The sequence below is a fragment of the Lithobates pipiens genome, unplaced genomic scaffold (assembly GCF_037356315.1).
Source record: "Lithobates pipiens isolate NorthernLeopardFrog02 unplaced genomic scaffold, aLitPip1_a1.2 Scaffold_22, whole genome shotgun sequence".
NCBI lineage: Eukaryota > Metazoa > Chordata > Amphibia > Anura > Ranidae > Lithobates > Lithobates pipiens.
In genome coordinates, this window is record NW_027507784.1 from 128,705,041 (window position 1) to 128,719,333 (window position 14,293).

The 14,293-nt window shown below is 42.3% G+C and overlaps 1 protein-coding gene across 8 annotated transcripts in view; it reads left to right on the plus strand.

The window, feature by feature from the left end:
* MLPH (melanophilin) overlaps nucleotides 1-14,293 on the plus strand; it is a 122,864-nt gene that overhangs the window by 22,611 nt on the left and 85,960 nt on the right. For 7 of the 8 annotated variants that reach the window (XM_077448243.1, XM_077448249.1, XM_077448245.1 and 4 more), the window contains one exon: nucleotides 568-684. In XM_077448243.1, the coding sequence (XP_077304369.1) occupies nucleotides 568-684 (117 nt within the window). Of the gene's footprint in view, nucleotides 1-537; nucleotides 685-14,293 lie in introns of all 8 variants that reach the window. The other variant, XM_077448247.1, reaches the window with a different exon arrangement.

The window sequence follows — 14,293 nt, forward strand, 5'->3', positions numbered from 1 at the left end:
CGCTTTTAATATGCATCATTTAAGATGACAATGAGACTATTGACAGAAATTACATGAACTGGGCCACATGTTGTCTTCAGAAATCACCCCCCTGTGGTATGACTATCAGCTGACTGGTCAACTGTCTCATGCTTTTTATGGACGAAGACAATCCAAACCCCTCAGAAAATATTTGAGAAAAGCATATACATCTTGTTAACCCTTTAACCTTTTTTTAGTGTGATGCAACTACTATTGCCCTTACCCTTTTCTCTTTAGCATCTAACTGACAATTACCAGTATATGCATTTTTAAGAAAAAAAAAAACCTTTTAGCGTGACTATCTGTCTACCCTGTCTCTGTGTATTTCCTGTAGTTTCTTTTAACAGTAATTTTATCATTCCACATCTCCAGAAGAAGTCATGCGGGTATTGTGCAATTAATATGTCATGTTTTTGCTCTTTTTTTTTAAACTATGTTTTACACCATTCACCATTCTATCCTTCAATAGCAAACAAAGCTGTTTGGTCATACTTGTATATCTTGGTTTTATCACAGGTCTCCTGTTTCTGTCTTTGCCTGTTACAGAATCGCCATGGGTAGGAAGCTGGACCTGTCCAAACTGAGTGATGAAGAGGCCAAGCATGTATGGGAGGTTGTCCAGAGAGACATCAGTCTACGCAAGAAAGAGGAAGAGCGGCTTGAGTGAGTAGACCATGAATCCATTAATATACAGATACCTGGAAATGGGTTTTTGCCCTTAGCAATACCAGATTCCATCTGTAGGAAATGTAGGATCAGAGGCACGCAATTCTGAATGCTTAGTAGAAATTATTTGTTCCAGTGTAGGCTACTAAGTGTTAAAACAAACCTTGCAGTGCAAGAAAACTGCTTGTTTGTGAATTTTCAAGGTTGAGCATTCAACGTTCAGTATGGCTTGCCATCTGCAGAACCTAAAGAAAGGGGCAATAGAAAAAACTGTTTAAAAAGTAAGCATTCTTTTACTAAGTGGAGCAGTGCATATTAATGTATTGAGGATGCTGTACTATATAGAGAAGTTTTTGGCAAAAGTAATTAACGGTGAACTAACCCTTTAGGGCAGAGATATGTAATTAGCGGACCTCCAGCTGTTGCAAAACTACAAGTCCTATCATGCCTCTGCATCTGGGTGTCATTCTTGTAGCTGTCAGAGTCTTGCTATGCCTCATGGGAAAGTTCTGCAACAGCTGGAGGTCTGCTAATTGCATATCCCTCATGTACACTGCTGCTGGTAAACGGGTGTTTTTTTCAGCAGCCCCTGAACTCTCCTCTATGTTATCTTATCAGTACATGTACACAGGATCATTTATAGTTGTTTCTAGGCAGCTGAGTTTAGAAGCATATTTTTTTTAAGCCAAAATGCGCTCAAGACGAATGTTCAGAGACATTTGAAACACCAAGCGCCTGCAACAGATTGTAAACGTATGTAAATTCGGTAACTCATGTTTAGCCGTGTTTTCGCCGTTTACAGGCATTGTTAATTTTTGACTATTTGAAAAAAAAGCACTTCTAAATGCAAACTTGGCTAAATGTGACAAAACAGGCCTAAAGTTTTTTTACAGCTTGTTAAGAATATGTAAACAATTGAATGCCTGTAATCTAGACTAGAACTCTAAAGCACCATACACATGATGAGAATATCGGACAAATGATTGTCCGTTCTTTGTTTTTTTGCATGCTAGTCTCATATCGAAAATGAAGAGGTTACTAAACTTACTTTAGAAGTGATGGAATGTGTTGTATTGTATTGTAATATATTCTTTAGTTTCCAAGCATGAGTAGTTTTGCTTTTCCAATTTTTTTCAAATACTGTACTTCTTAAATGAAAATCATACGATCTGGTGTCATGCGAGAAAAATTGTCATCTTTGTCCCTTCAGATAATTTTGGATGAACAGTTGTGATCGTCTCTCGAAAGCTGTGTACTAATAATCAGATTATCGTAGGATTGCTTCAAAAGCAGTATTTTTCATCCAATTTTCTGATCGTGTGTACTAGGCTTAAAGTGATTGTAAAGTTTCATTTTCTTTTCTATAAAAATAACAAACATGTTATACTTACCTGCTGTGTTGCAGTGGATTTGCACAGAGCAGCTCAGATCCTCCTCTTCCTGGGTTCCTCTTTTGTGCTCCTGGCCCTTCCCTCCTGTTGAGTGACCCCACAGCAAGCAGCTTGCTATGGGGCCACCCGAGCCGAGCCACAGCTCCCGTCCATTCAAATACGAAACTGCGGTTCGGCTCCGCCCCTCTCTCTCCTGATTGGATTACTGACTTTGACAGCAGCGGGAGCCAATGGCTCTGCTGTTGTGTCTCAGGGAGGGAGAGTCCCGGATGGTCGAGACACTCGTGGACATCACTGCACAGAGATGGGGCTCAGTATTAGGGGGCTGCACACAGTGCTGGGACAAGGCCATTTGTTGCCCAGGGCGAAGATGGCAAACTGCGCCCCACTCCCCCCATTTTTAAGAAAGAAACAATGTCATTTCAAAACAAGAATATACTTAAAACAATACAAATTCAATTACAGTAGGTTTAATGCACTAGAAACAGAGTTCGCTCACACATATCACCCCAGACAGTATTGACTCCTTCACATATCACCCCGCACAGTATTGCCTCCTTCACATATCACCCTGCACATAATTGCCCCTCCTTCACGTATCACCCCATACACAGTATTTCGCCCTTAACATGACCCCGCCACACAGTATTGTCCCTTCAAATATCACCCAACATGGTATTGCCCCCTTCACATATCACCCCACACAGCATTGTCCCTTTACATATCAGACCACACAATATTGCCCCCTTCACATAGCACCCTACACACAGTTTTGTCCCTTTACATATCACCCCACACAGTATTTCGCCCATTACATATCACCCCACACAGTATTGCCCCTTTACATATCACTACACACAGTATTTATTGCCCCTTTACATATCACCCCACACAGTATTGCCCCTTTACATATCACTACACACAGTATTTATTGCCCCTTTACATATCACCCCACACAGTATTTATTGCCCCTTTACATATCACCCCCACACAGTATTTATTGTCCCTTTACATATCACCCCACACAATATTTATTGACCCTTTACATATCACCCCACACAATATTTGCCCCTTTACATATCACCTCACATGCAGTATTGCCCCTTTACATATCCCCCTACACAGTATTGCCCCCTTTACACGACCCCTCCACACAGCACTAGCCCCATTCCCCCGCTTCCATATATTTTCCTCCTCCTCCCTTTCACAGAGTGGAAAGCAGGAGGTGGGAGCTGCGGGATAATCCTAAACTGAAGGCACAGCAGCACTGAGCAGGGCACAGGAGCTGCCGGGCTGACTTTTCATATTAGCGAACTGGTGATTGGCTGCTAGGGCTGCCTCCTAGCAGCCAATCACCTCCAGATTAATGTGACAGGCAGCTACTGCTCTCCACGTAGTGCTGGTCCTGCCCCCAGTGCAGAATTGTCCCGCCTCCCTCCGTCCGCTCCTCTCTACTCTGCTAATGATAGCGGCGGAGACTGGAGACAAAAGTGACAATTAAATAGCGCGATCGCGGGGGGCCAGAAAGAGCAGCAGCTCGGGCCGGACGTGGACAGCATAGGACTCTTATGCCTGCTAACAACCCGCCCCCTCTCACACTCTGCCCAGGGCACCCGCAGCTCTCGCCCACCCCTTGGACCGGCTCTGCTGCTGCACACAGAAGGCGTTTTATCTTATTGCATAGAATGTATTAAGATAAAAAAAAACTTTTGACTTTACAATCACTTTAAGCAAACAGCAAAATACATCGGTAAAGTACACAAAACAAGTTCAGTGTAAATGAAAAACTTGTTAGCCCGCACTTCTTAGCTGCATAGGGGTACAGCCCTCTACAAGACCAACACAGATAAGTGAATTAAAGTATGTCTTGTATTTTTGGCAACATTGCGGCCTATTGTTTCACTGTTTGGATATGATCTGATGGATTACTTGCACTTTGCATCAGCGCAACTGGTCTTGCAACATTGTTAAAGGTCAGGCACATTGAGGCTTGCCTAATGAACCTAAAGTAATTTATCAGCTCTCAGTGGGTATACTGAGGGGGTCTATGTATAAAAATTGCTATGAGAATGGCTCAGCATTCGTCAAAAATAAACATAATTCCTGTAATAATTGTAATATGTGTTAAATGTCTTTTTCCAAAAGGTTACACTTCTCAGGGCAAATGTAATATTCCCTAACTTGAATCTTAAATAAAAATAGCCTTAAAGTGGTGTGTCGGCCGAAATTATACTTTTTAGATAAAAATACCTCTATAATACCCAAGCGTATTGTATTCTAGTAAAGGTGAGCTGTAAACTAAGGTCTGTTTTGTTTGTTTGTGGCATTATTTTCTTACTTTATAAACTTCTTGCAGACCATGGCCATTTCAAGTGTAGGCATCTGAAGCCAGACTGTATTTCTTCCCGAATTTCTTCCTTGCAGATCTCGCACATGCTCAGTGCAGCACAAGCAGTGTAATAGCTTGCAGGTTGGGTTTCCTTAGCAACAGTAGCGTCAGAGGAAGTTGCCACCCCGTAGCTATGCAAACCTGTCCTCACCTCCTCCCCCTCCAGGAACCAGCCATTCCTATTGCCTCCTGGGATTGATGACACACATCTCCCAGGAGGCATTGCAATCCGGAAATGACGCGCGGAGCCACACCCAGGGAAGAGGAAGTGATAAATGCATACTGAAAAAAAAGAGTACATGAAGCAGAAAAAAAATGCCAATTCGGTTAGAGTGCACAGATTAGTGAGGGATGCCGAGGAGTCGAAAATGTGAGTGAAAATCCGCTTTAACCGCTTGCGGACCAGCTATCGCAGTTTTACTGTGGCAGGTTGGCTCCGCTGCGTGAAATCACGTTAATGTACGTGATCTCGTGAGGCTTGAATAGCAGAGATCACGTAACAGCAGCTCTGTGAGTCCGACAGTGGGTCCCGAGGACTCGATGTCCGCGAGGATACCCAGGATCGTCTCACAGAGAGGAAGAACAGTGGAATGCTGATGTAAACAAGCATTTCCCCGCTCTGCCTAGAGTCACGCACAGCCCCTCCTCCCCACTATTAGAATCACTCCCTAGGACACACTTAACCCTTGCAGCGCCCCCTCCTGGTTAACCCCTTCACTGCCAGTCACATGTACACAGTAAACAGTGCATTTTTAACCACACTGATTGCTGTATAAATGTGAATAGTCCCAAAATAGCGCCAAAAGTGTCCGATGTGTCCACCATAATGTCGCAGTCATGATAAAAATCACTGATCGCTGCCATTACTCGTAAAAAAAATATTTTAATAAAAATGCCATAAAACTATCCCCTATTTTGTAGACGCTATAACTTTTGTGCAAACCAATCAATAAACGCTTATTGCAATTTGTTTTTTTTTTTTTTTTAACAAATATATGAAGAAGAATACGTATCGGCCTAAACTGAGAAAAAAAAATTATATATTTTTTGGGGATATTTATTATAGCAAAAGGTAAAAAATGTTATTTTATTTCAAAATTGTCGCTCTTTTTTGTTTATAGTGCAAAAAAACACAGAGGTGATCAAATACCAACAAAAGCAACCTCTATTTGTGGAGAAAAAAAGGACGTCAATTTTGTTTGGGAGCCACATTGCATGACTACGCAATTGTCAGTTAAAGCAACACAGTGCTGAATCGCAAAAAGTGCTCTGGTCTTTGGCCAGCCAAATGCATCGGGGCTGAAGTGGTTAATTAAAGTGTTTGTTAACCCCCCTAAAAAAATTACAGATCCTGGTCCCTTAAAGCAGATTAAACAGTACAGTGCTTGTGCTGTGTAGTCTGCCCCCTTCTAAACTGTAAAAAAAACCTGGCTGATACTGCCACTTCCTGTGTCCCCCTCTCTCTGTGCTGACCATGACAATCAGGGCTGCTGAGCACTAACCACCATGGTCAATGTACGTCCCTTCTTCATCCGCAGCCCTGCTCTCAGCTCTCCTCTCTCCCCATCATCCCCTCCTCCCTACCTGTCAGCTCTGTATCTGTGTCTCCACCCCCCCTCCATCCCCGCTGCTATTAGTACAAATAAACTTTTACAAGTGTTCACTGCCAGCCCCTCTATTATAGGCAGGCATAGCACACTGTATAAGTATTTTATAAAAACGAGGCTTAAATACAGTTTTAGCGCAATCTTTAGGCAGGCCACGTGACTCGCAGATGTTCTCCAGGGCTACTGTGGGAGGGGCTGAGAGGCCATGTGATCTCCCTGGCTGACATCAAAGGGAGATCTCGGCCCCTCCTGCAGAAGCCATCCATCAGAGCTGTACGCTGCCGCGAGTCATGCGACCAGCACGAAGATCGCCCTAAATCGGTATTTACAAGGCTCGTTTTTATAAAAGACTTATAGATTGTGCTATGCCTGCCTATAATAGAGGGGCTGGTAGTGATTTGCACATGTGGGTTAACAAACAGCAAGAGAAGTATGGGTTTTTTAAAATGTATTTATCATACTTACTTAGATGGATGCAGCATCAGTCCCATGCTGCATCTGTGCCTCTAAGCCCTTGTACACGCGGTCGGAAATTCCGACCACAAAATTCGTTGGATTTTTTCCAACGGATTTTGTCCGAAACTGGTGTTGCATACACATGGTCGGACAAAGTTTCAGAAAATCCGATCGTTCGGAACATGATGACGTGTTCATTCGTTGCGACAGGACTACGTTCAGGCTAGTAGCCAATAGCTTTGGTCTCGTAATTTGATCTGAGCATGCGAGGCACTTTGTCCGATCGGGATTCTCTACAAACTTTGTCCGATCGGAAAATTTTATATCCAGCTCTCAAACTTTGTTGGTCGGACATTCCGACGGAAAAAGTCTGATGGAGCCCACACACAGTCGGAATATCCAACAACACGGTCCGATCGGACATTTTCCATCAGAATTTCCGACCGTGTGTACAAGGGCTTAGACTGAGAACCGGGTGATCTAACACTGCCGATTGCTCAGTGCTCAGGGCTCCCCAAGCAGAGAGCTGGTGACTAAGAGCCTGAGCTGGGTATCGGCTCAGGCATGTGAGCGAATCCCAACTCCATTGTCGCGAGCCTGGACCCGCTCTGTGACACCAGTAGAGTCTACTGAAAACGGGTCAATGAAGTGCAGACCGAACTGCACTCCTGTGATCTACAGGAGAAGTACAGCCAAACAAGCTTTGGTTGTACTTCTCCTTTAAAGAATATTTGACTAACAGGAAAAATAGCTTAACACTATAAGTATATTCGACCAAAAGAAGAAATAATGAGTGAGACCTCTGCACAGTGTACAAAGTGTATAGAGATTCCTGTGCTCTCTATGGATTAACTGCAGCTTCGTCGTGAAGTTCTGTGAACGAAATACAGTGCCTTGCGAAAGTATTGGGCCCCCTTGAACTTTTCAACCTTTTGCCACATTTCAGGCTTCAAACATAAAGATATAAAATTTTAATTTTTTGTGAAGAATCACCAACAAGTGGGACACAATTGTGAAGTGGAACGAAATCTATTGGATATTTTAAACTTTTTTAGCAAATAAAAAACTGAAAAGTGGTGCATGCTAAATTATTCGGCCCCTTTACTTTCAGTGCAGCAAACTCACTCCAGAAGTTCAGCGAGGATCTCTGAATGATCCAATGTTGTCCTGAATGACTGATGGTGATAAATAGAATCCACCTGTGTGTAATCAAGTCTCTGTATAAATGCACCTGCTCTGTGATAGTCTCAGGGTTCTGTTGAAAGCGCATAGAGCATCATGAAGACCAAGGAACCCACCAGGCAGGTCCATAATACTGTTGTGGAGAAGTTTAAAGCCGGATTTGGATACAAAAAGATTTCCCAAGCTTTAAACATCCCAAGGAGCACTGTGCAAATGATCATTTTGAAATGGAAGGAGTATCAGACCACTGCAAATCTACCAAGACCTGGCCGTCCCTCTAAACTTTCAGCTCAGACAAGGAGAAGACTGATCAGAGATGCAGCCAAGAGGCCCATGATCACTCTGGATGAACTGCAGAGAACTACAGCTGAGGTGGGAGAGTCTGTCCACTGCACAAATCTGGCCTTTATGGAAGAGTGGCAAGAAGAAAGCCATTTCTCAAAGATATCCATAAAAAGTCTCGTCTAAAGTTTGCACAAGCCACCTGGGAGACACACCAAACATGTGGAAGAAGGTGCTCTGGTCAGATGAAACCAAAATCAAACTTTTTGCCCACAATGCAAAACGATATGTTTGGCGTAAAAGCAACACAGCTCATCACCTTCAACACACCATCCCCACTGTCAAACATGGTGGTGGCAGCATCATGGTTTGGGCCTGCTTTTCTTCAGCAGGGACAGGAAAGATGGTTAAAATTGAGGGGAAGATGGATGCAGCCAAATACAGGACCATCCTGGATGAAAACCTGTTGGAGTCTGCAAAAGACCTGAAACTGGGACGGAGATTTATCTTCCAACAAGACAATGATCCCAAACATACAGCAAAATCTACAAAGGAATGGTTCACAAATAAACGTATCCAGGTGGTAGAATGGCCAAGTCAAAGTCCAGACCTGAATCCAATCGAGAATCTGTGGAAAGAGCTGAAAACTGCTGTTCACAAACACTCTCCATCCAACCTCACTGAGCTCGAGCTGTTTTGCAAGGAAGAATGGGCAAGAATTTCAGTCTCTCGATGTGTAAAACTGATAGAGACATACCCCAAGCAACTTGCAGCTGTAATTGCAGCAAAAGGTGGTTCTACAAAGTATTAACGCAAGGGGGCCGAATAATTTTGCACGCCCCACTTTTCATTTTTTTATTAGTTAAAAAAGTTTCAAAAATCTAATAGATTTTGTTCCACTTCACAATTGTGTCCCACTTGTTGGTGATTCTTCACAAAAAATCAAAATTTTATATCTTTATGTTTGAAGCCTGAAATGTGGCAAAAGGTTGAAAAGTTCAAAGGGGCCGAATACTTTCGCAAGGCACTGTAGGTGTTTGACTGAGTGAAACATGTAGCAGCAGTATTAGTAGTAGTAATACTGCTGATAAATATTAGGCTATTTTCTATATTGGTTGAATATTCTTTAAAGTGAAATTTAAAATGGTTCGAAAGGCAAAAGTTTTTTTATTTTTTTATCTTAATGCATTCTATGCATTAAGATAAAAAAAACTTCCATGTGCAGCAGCCCCCCTCAGCCCCTCTAATACATTTCTGAGCCCCCTCTCTAACCAGCAATGTTGCACAAGAGCCTTGGGAATCCGGGGAGTCTCTTTCATTGACTGAGACAGCAGCAGGTGCCATTTGACCCCACTACTGTCAATAAAAGTCATTGAGCCAATGAGAATAAAGAGGGGGAGGGGCCGAGCCATGGTCCGTATCTGAATGGACACTCAGAGCAGTGACTCGGCTCTGGTGCCCCCATAGCAAGCTGCTTGCTGTGGGGGCATTATGCAGGAGGGAGGGGCCAGTAGTGCTGGCAAAGGAGCAGAAAAGAGGAGGATCTGGGCTGCTCTGTGCAAAACCACCGCACAGAGGAGGTAAGTATAACAGGTTTGTTATTTTAAACAAAGAAAATAAGAATTTAATATCACTTTAACTGTATTTGAGCACCACAATCTGAAAATGCTATTTAATTCATGTTTAATATTCAAAGCAAACTCACCCATTCATCCATGTCTCCATGTTTTAATTTGCTGGGAAATCACATTGAAAAACACCCCCCTGTCATTTTTAGCTGTGGCCACCTTGAGTAAGCCAGGGCAGATGATTTATGTAGCATTTGCATTCTGGAATCCATTTGCCTTTAGCTCAGGCATGCAGGCATCAATAAACGCATAAAAGCATTAACTGCAATGTGAATAATAATACTATAACTAGTACAAAATGCACTCTAGAACAAAGGCTAGGAATTGGTGAAATGTTCCCTGAGAGGCAGGGCTGGTGTAAGGATTTTTGATACTCTAGGCGAAACCTCATTTTGCCGCCCCCATTGGTCCCCAGCCCCTTTGCCCTGCCCATGTGACAAAAAACGGCGCTATAGCGGAAGCATCGGCTCTGCTTCCTCTATCGCTGGCTCCAGTGCTGCGCCTCTAATTACACTACCGGTCAGACAAAGCAGCTGCCTGAGACTGAGTTTGTTACAAGCTGCAGCCTACAGAGCACGCAGATGTGGAGGGAAACCAGCAACCAGGCGCCCCTAGGCAGCAGAGCGCCCTAGGCAGCTGCCTAGTTTGCCTAGTGGTAGCACCGGCCCTGCTGAGAGGAACCTCTAAGCTTAAGCAATGGGCGAAGGTCTTTGTCTAACAGAATAATTGAATAGAATAGTGCTATTTTATACAAGGCAAAATTAAATAACATGAATGGTGTGTTGAAAAATCAAAATCACAATCTATCTGTATGGAAAAAATTCCTTCTAGTGCGGAAATGCTCAAATAAGTTGATAATAAAATATAGATGAATATTAGTGCAAAATATCTAATTGTAGTAAATCATAAAAAACAACCCCTAAAAAAATTCATAAGTAGCTCAACAAAATGTCCGTGTAAACCACTACAAAAAATATAAAGTGCAGAATTGTAGTGATCCAAAGTAACACATATAAGGTGCAGGTGCCAGTAATTATGATACTGATAATGTCCGTGCAAACACTTCAAACAATGTGCAAACTTCACAATAATTGCAATACTGATAATGTCTGTGCAAACAATACAAAAAATGATGTCACAAATAAAGTGCTGGTGCTCCTAGATAGTGCAATGTTGGTGATAGGTGATTTTTTCTTTTCTCCGTTAGTTAAGTGGATGGGTGTCCCCTTACCTTACTGCTGTAAGGTTACAGTGTAAAAAAAAAAGCTTTATTATAGGACCCCTGTATGTTCCCAGGAGGGGCGTCCCCAAAACGGTCTCACTGGTATCTGGTCATATTATGTCCCTTTAGGTTCACTTGGAGCGAGTATGTGGTCTCTCTTTTACCATCGCTGGGGTGGGTGGACCTCATAAACAGGGCAAGAGGGATGCTCAATAGTGTAGTATTTTTTAAAATTTTATTGTTACAGCATAGTGAAGAAAGGTATTCACATTTAAATAATGGTAGCTGAGCAAAACAGAGATGAGCAGCGAGCTCATGTACATCACTTTCGGTATCTCGTTTCCCCAAAATCACCAGAAGTGATGTACCAGTTACCATTACCAGTACCAGTTACCATTATTTAAATGTGAGTACCTTTCTTCACTATGCTGTAACAATACTGCACAGTGCAAACACTGCACTGTGCGGTGCAGTGTTTGCACGGACATTATCAGTATCATAATTACTGGCACCTGCACCTTATATGTATTACTTTGGATCACTACAATTCTGCACTTTATATTTCTTGTAGTGGTTTACACAGACATTTTGTTGAGCTGCTTATGAATTTTTTAGGGATTGTTTTTTATGATTTACTACAATTAGATATTTTGCACTAATATTCATCTATATTTGATATCAACTTATTTGAGCATTTCCGCACTAGAAGGAGTTTTTTCCATACAGATAAATTGTGATTTTGCAACACACCATTCACGTTATTTAATTTACATAATCTTTGATTTTGCCTTGTATAAAATAGCCTCAATCTCTCATCTATACACTCCCTCTCCCTCAACCCCACCACCTCTTCTTTCCCTTCCTTTCTACTCCCCCCCCCCCCCCACCCCCATATAGTGCAGCAGTATTCTATTCAATTATTCAGTTTTTTGGGGTCTGAATAACCCCTCTCAGTGCATGCAGCAATATCCTTTTTTCCCCTATCTAATTGGCTGGCACAGAGATACCTTACTTTACTCTTTATCTAACAGCTGTAAAGGTTCAGTCTTTAGTCTTAATTCTTCAGCCGGCTAGTTTTGGAGCCCAATTGTACCACTGGTGCACGTGAGATTAGTCTCCTTCAAGCCTGCAGGCAGCAGTAAGGCTATTAAATGGAAGTTCAAAAGCTCTTGATTACAGTAGAGTCTCATCTCCTGGACTACAGTTTGCACAGTGGAGTGCTGCCTAACTCAGTCTACCTAACCTTTCCTGCTCAGCAGCTCCCTTCTCTTGCTGATAAATCTGTTAACCATTTCATTATTGCAGGGAAGCAGCTACAGAGAGAGGCTGCAGACAGTGCTTCTTTTACTCTCCATTCTTAGCCAAGCACCTGGCTAAATCTGCATTGTAAAAATTAAAGGAGAAATAGGGACAAATCATTTTTTGCCCATACTTCTTCTATGGATCAGACGAGTGCAGTTTATTCTGCACTCCCGTGACCAGTTTTCAGCCAAAACTGACAGCTGACACCACTCGAAAGATCCAGACCATATGGTCAGTATCTGTCCAGAAGCCTGGGCCAGCACCTGGCTCAGCCTCTCAACGATCCTCTGAGAGCTCCCCCTGAACCATTCACAGCCCAGTGCTCAAATAAATGTTGGAGGTGAAAGCCGCTGACTGGCAGTCATGGCTCTCTGCTCAGGGTGCAGGGGGAGAACTGAGCGATCATCGGTGCCGTTGGGGTAAAGATGCAGAATCGGATTGAGGCTGCATCCACCTAGGTGAGTATAAATATTTATATGAATGTTTATTTTTTTAAATTCTGGACTTCTCTTTTAGGAATATGTATTTCTAAAACTTGTTTTTCTTCTGTTTTTGGATAGAGTAGGAAAGGATTAAAGAAGATCTACTATAGTCACAGAAAATATATTTATTTTATAACATTAGCATTGTAATAGCACAAACAATCATTATTTTTGATAATCCAATATAAATATTGAAAAATCTCCTTTTATATTGTGAGCGCTGCCCATCTCCTGGCCATTATTTCCACAACTTCCTGGATTCCCTGAATGCTTTGCAACTTCTCCTCTGCCCAAAGTAAGTTTACAAATGTCAAGACTGTTTAAAATAATAGGAGTATGGAAGCAAAAATTGAAGTTCAATGTGGAAATAAATATGTTGTTTGAAATTTTGGCCATAGATACATTTCAACAACCCCACCAGTTTTTTTTTTTTTCTGTCTGCATTCCACTGGGGAGATCTCCCTTCACTTCCTATCCCAGAGATGCAACAGGAGCAAGGAGGAATCTTCCCAAAGTGAAGGGATTACTAGCTGAGACAGTTCTCCCCAGAGCAGATGTGCCCAATCGAAGATTTCCCCTTACCACTTGTTCTGTGGACAAACCTAATATTTTATATTTCTCCTCACTTTAGTTCTCAGTGACAATTATCACCAGTACAAATAGAGATGTGAAACTCTTGAACAGGGACACAGGCTAAAATAAATACTTGACAGAAGTCTAATTCTTTCCCACTCCATCCAAAACTAAAAAGAAAAGATTACGCTTTAGGTTTGATGTGGGGGTGCTATAGATTTAAAAGCATAGGCACAATTGCCACCAAAACATCCACAAAGTAGTGTTACAGATGCTCTACTTAGGTTACCGGATGTCTATCACTAAATATACTTCCGGTACCCTAATTAGAGCATATATAATGCCCCGTACACACGCCCAGACTTTTCAAAGGACGGGGTCCGACGGAATGAATCCGTCGGATATTACGATCGTGTATGGGCTCCAGCGGACTTTTTTTTCTCCAAAAGTCCGGACCTAGAAATAAAACATGTTTCAAATCTTTCCGACAGACTCGAGTCTGGTCGAAAAATCAGTTCGTCTGTATGCTAGTCCGACGGACAAAAACCGACACTAGGGCAGCTATTGGCTACAGGCTATGAACTTCCTTATTCTAATTCGGTCGTACGTCAGCATGTTCGAATCCATCGGACTTTGGTGTGCTTGTGTGTGGCCAACTCCTTTCGTTTGGGAAGACCGTCGACCTAGTCCGTGGAAAAGTCTGGTCGTGTGTACGCGGCATAACACTATTTTAATGTTCAACAATAAATCTATTAGGTTATATAATTGTGCGTGGTCTTCCATATCGAGCCTTTAAAGTCCGTAACTTTTGGTTGGTTGTTGACAATTGTCAAACCGTACCTTTCTTTGTATTTGGAATCCGGAGGTGGCTATAAGTAAAACCTTTGTTTACCCTTTGTATGAATATAGTTAGTTATACTAACTATTGTTTTTGATAGTCTATATCTCCTTACATTACCATTTGCTTCTGTTTTGTGCTGTGTTACAACAGCTTGGGAATATTTAACCTACCCTTCACTGAGGGGGGTTACTAACATCTCAAGGCAAGTAACAGTTTAATTTAATGGAAACCAACAAAGCTGTGCAGTCAGG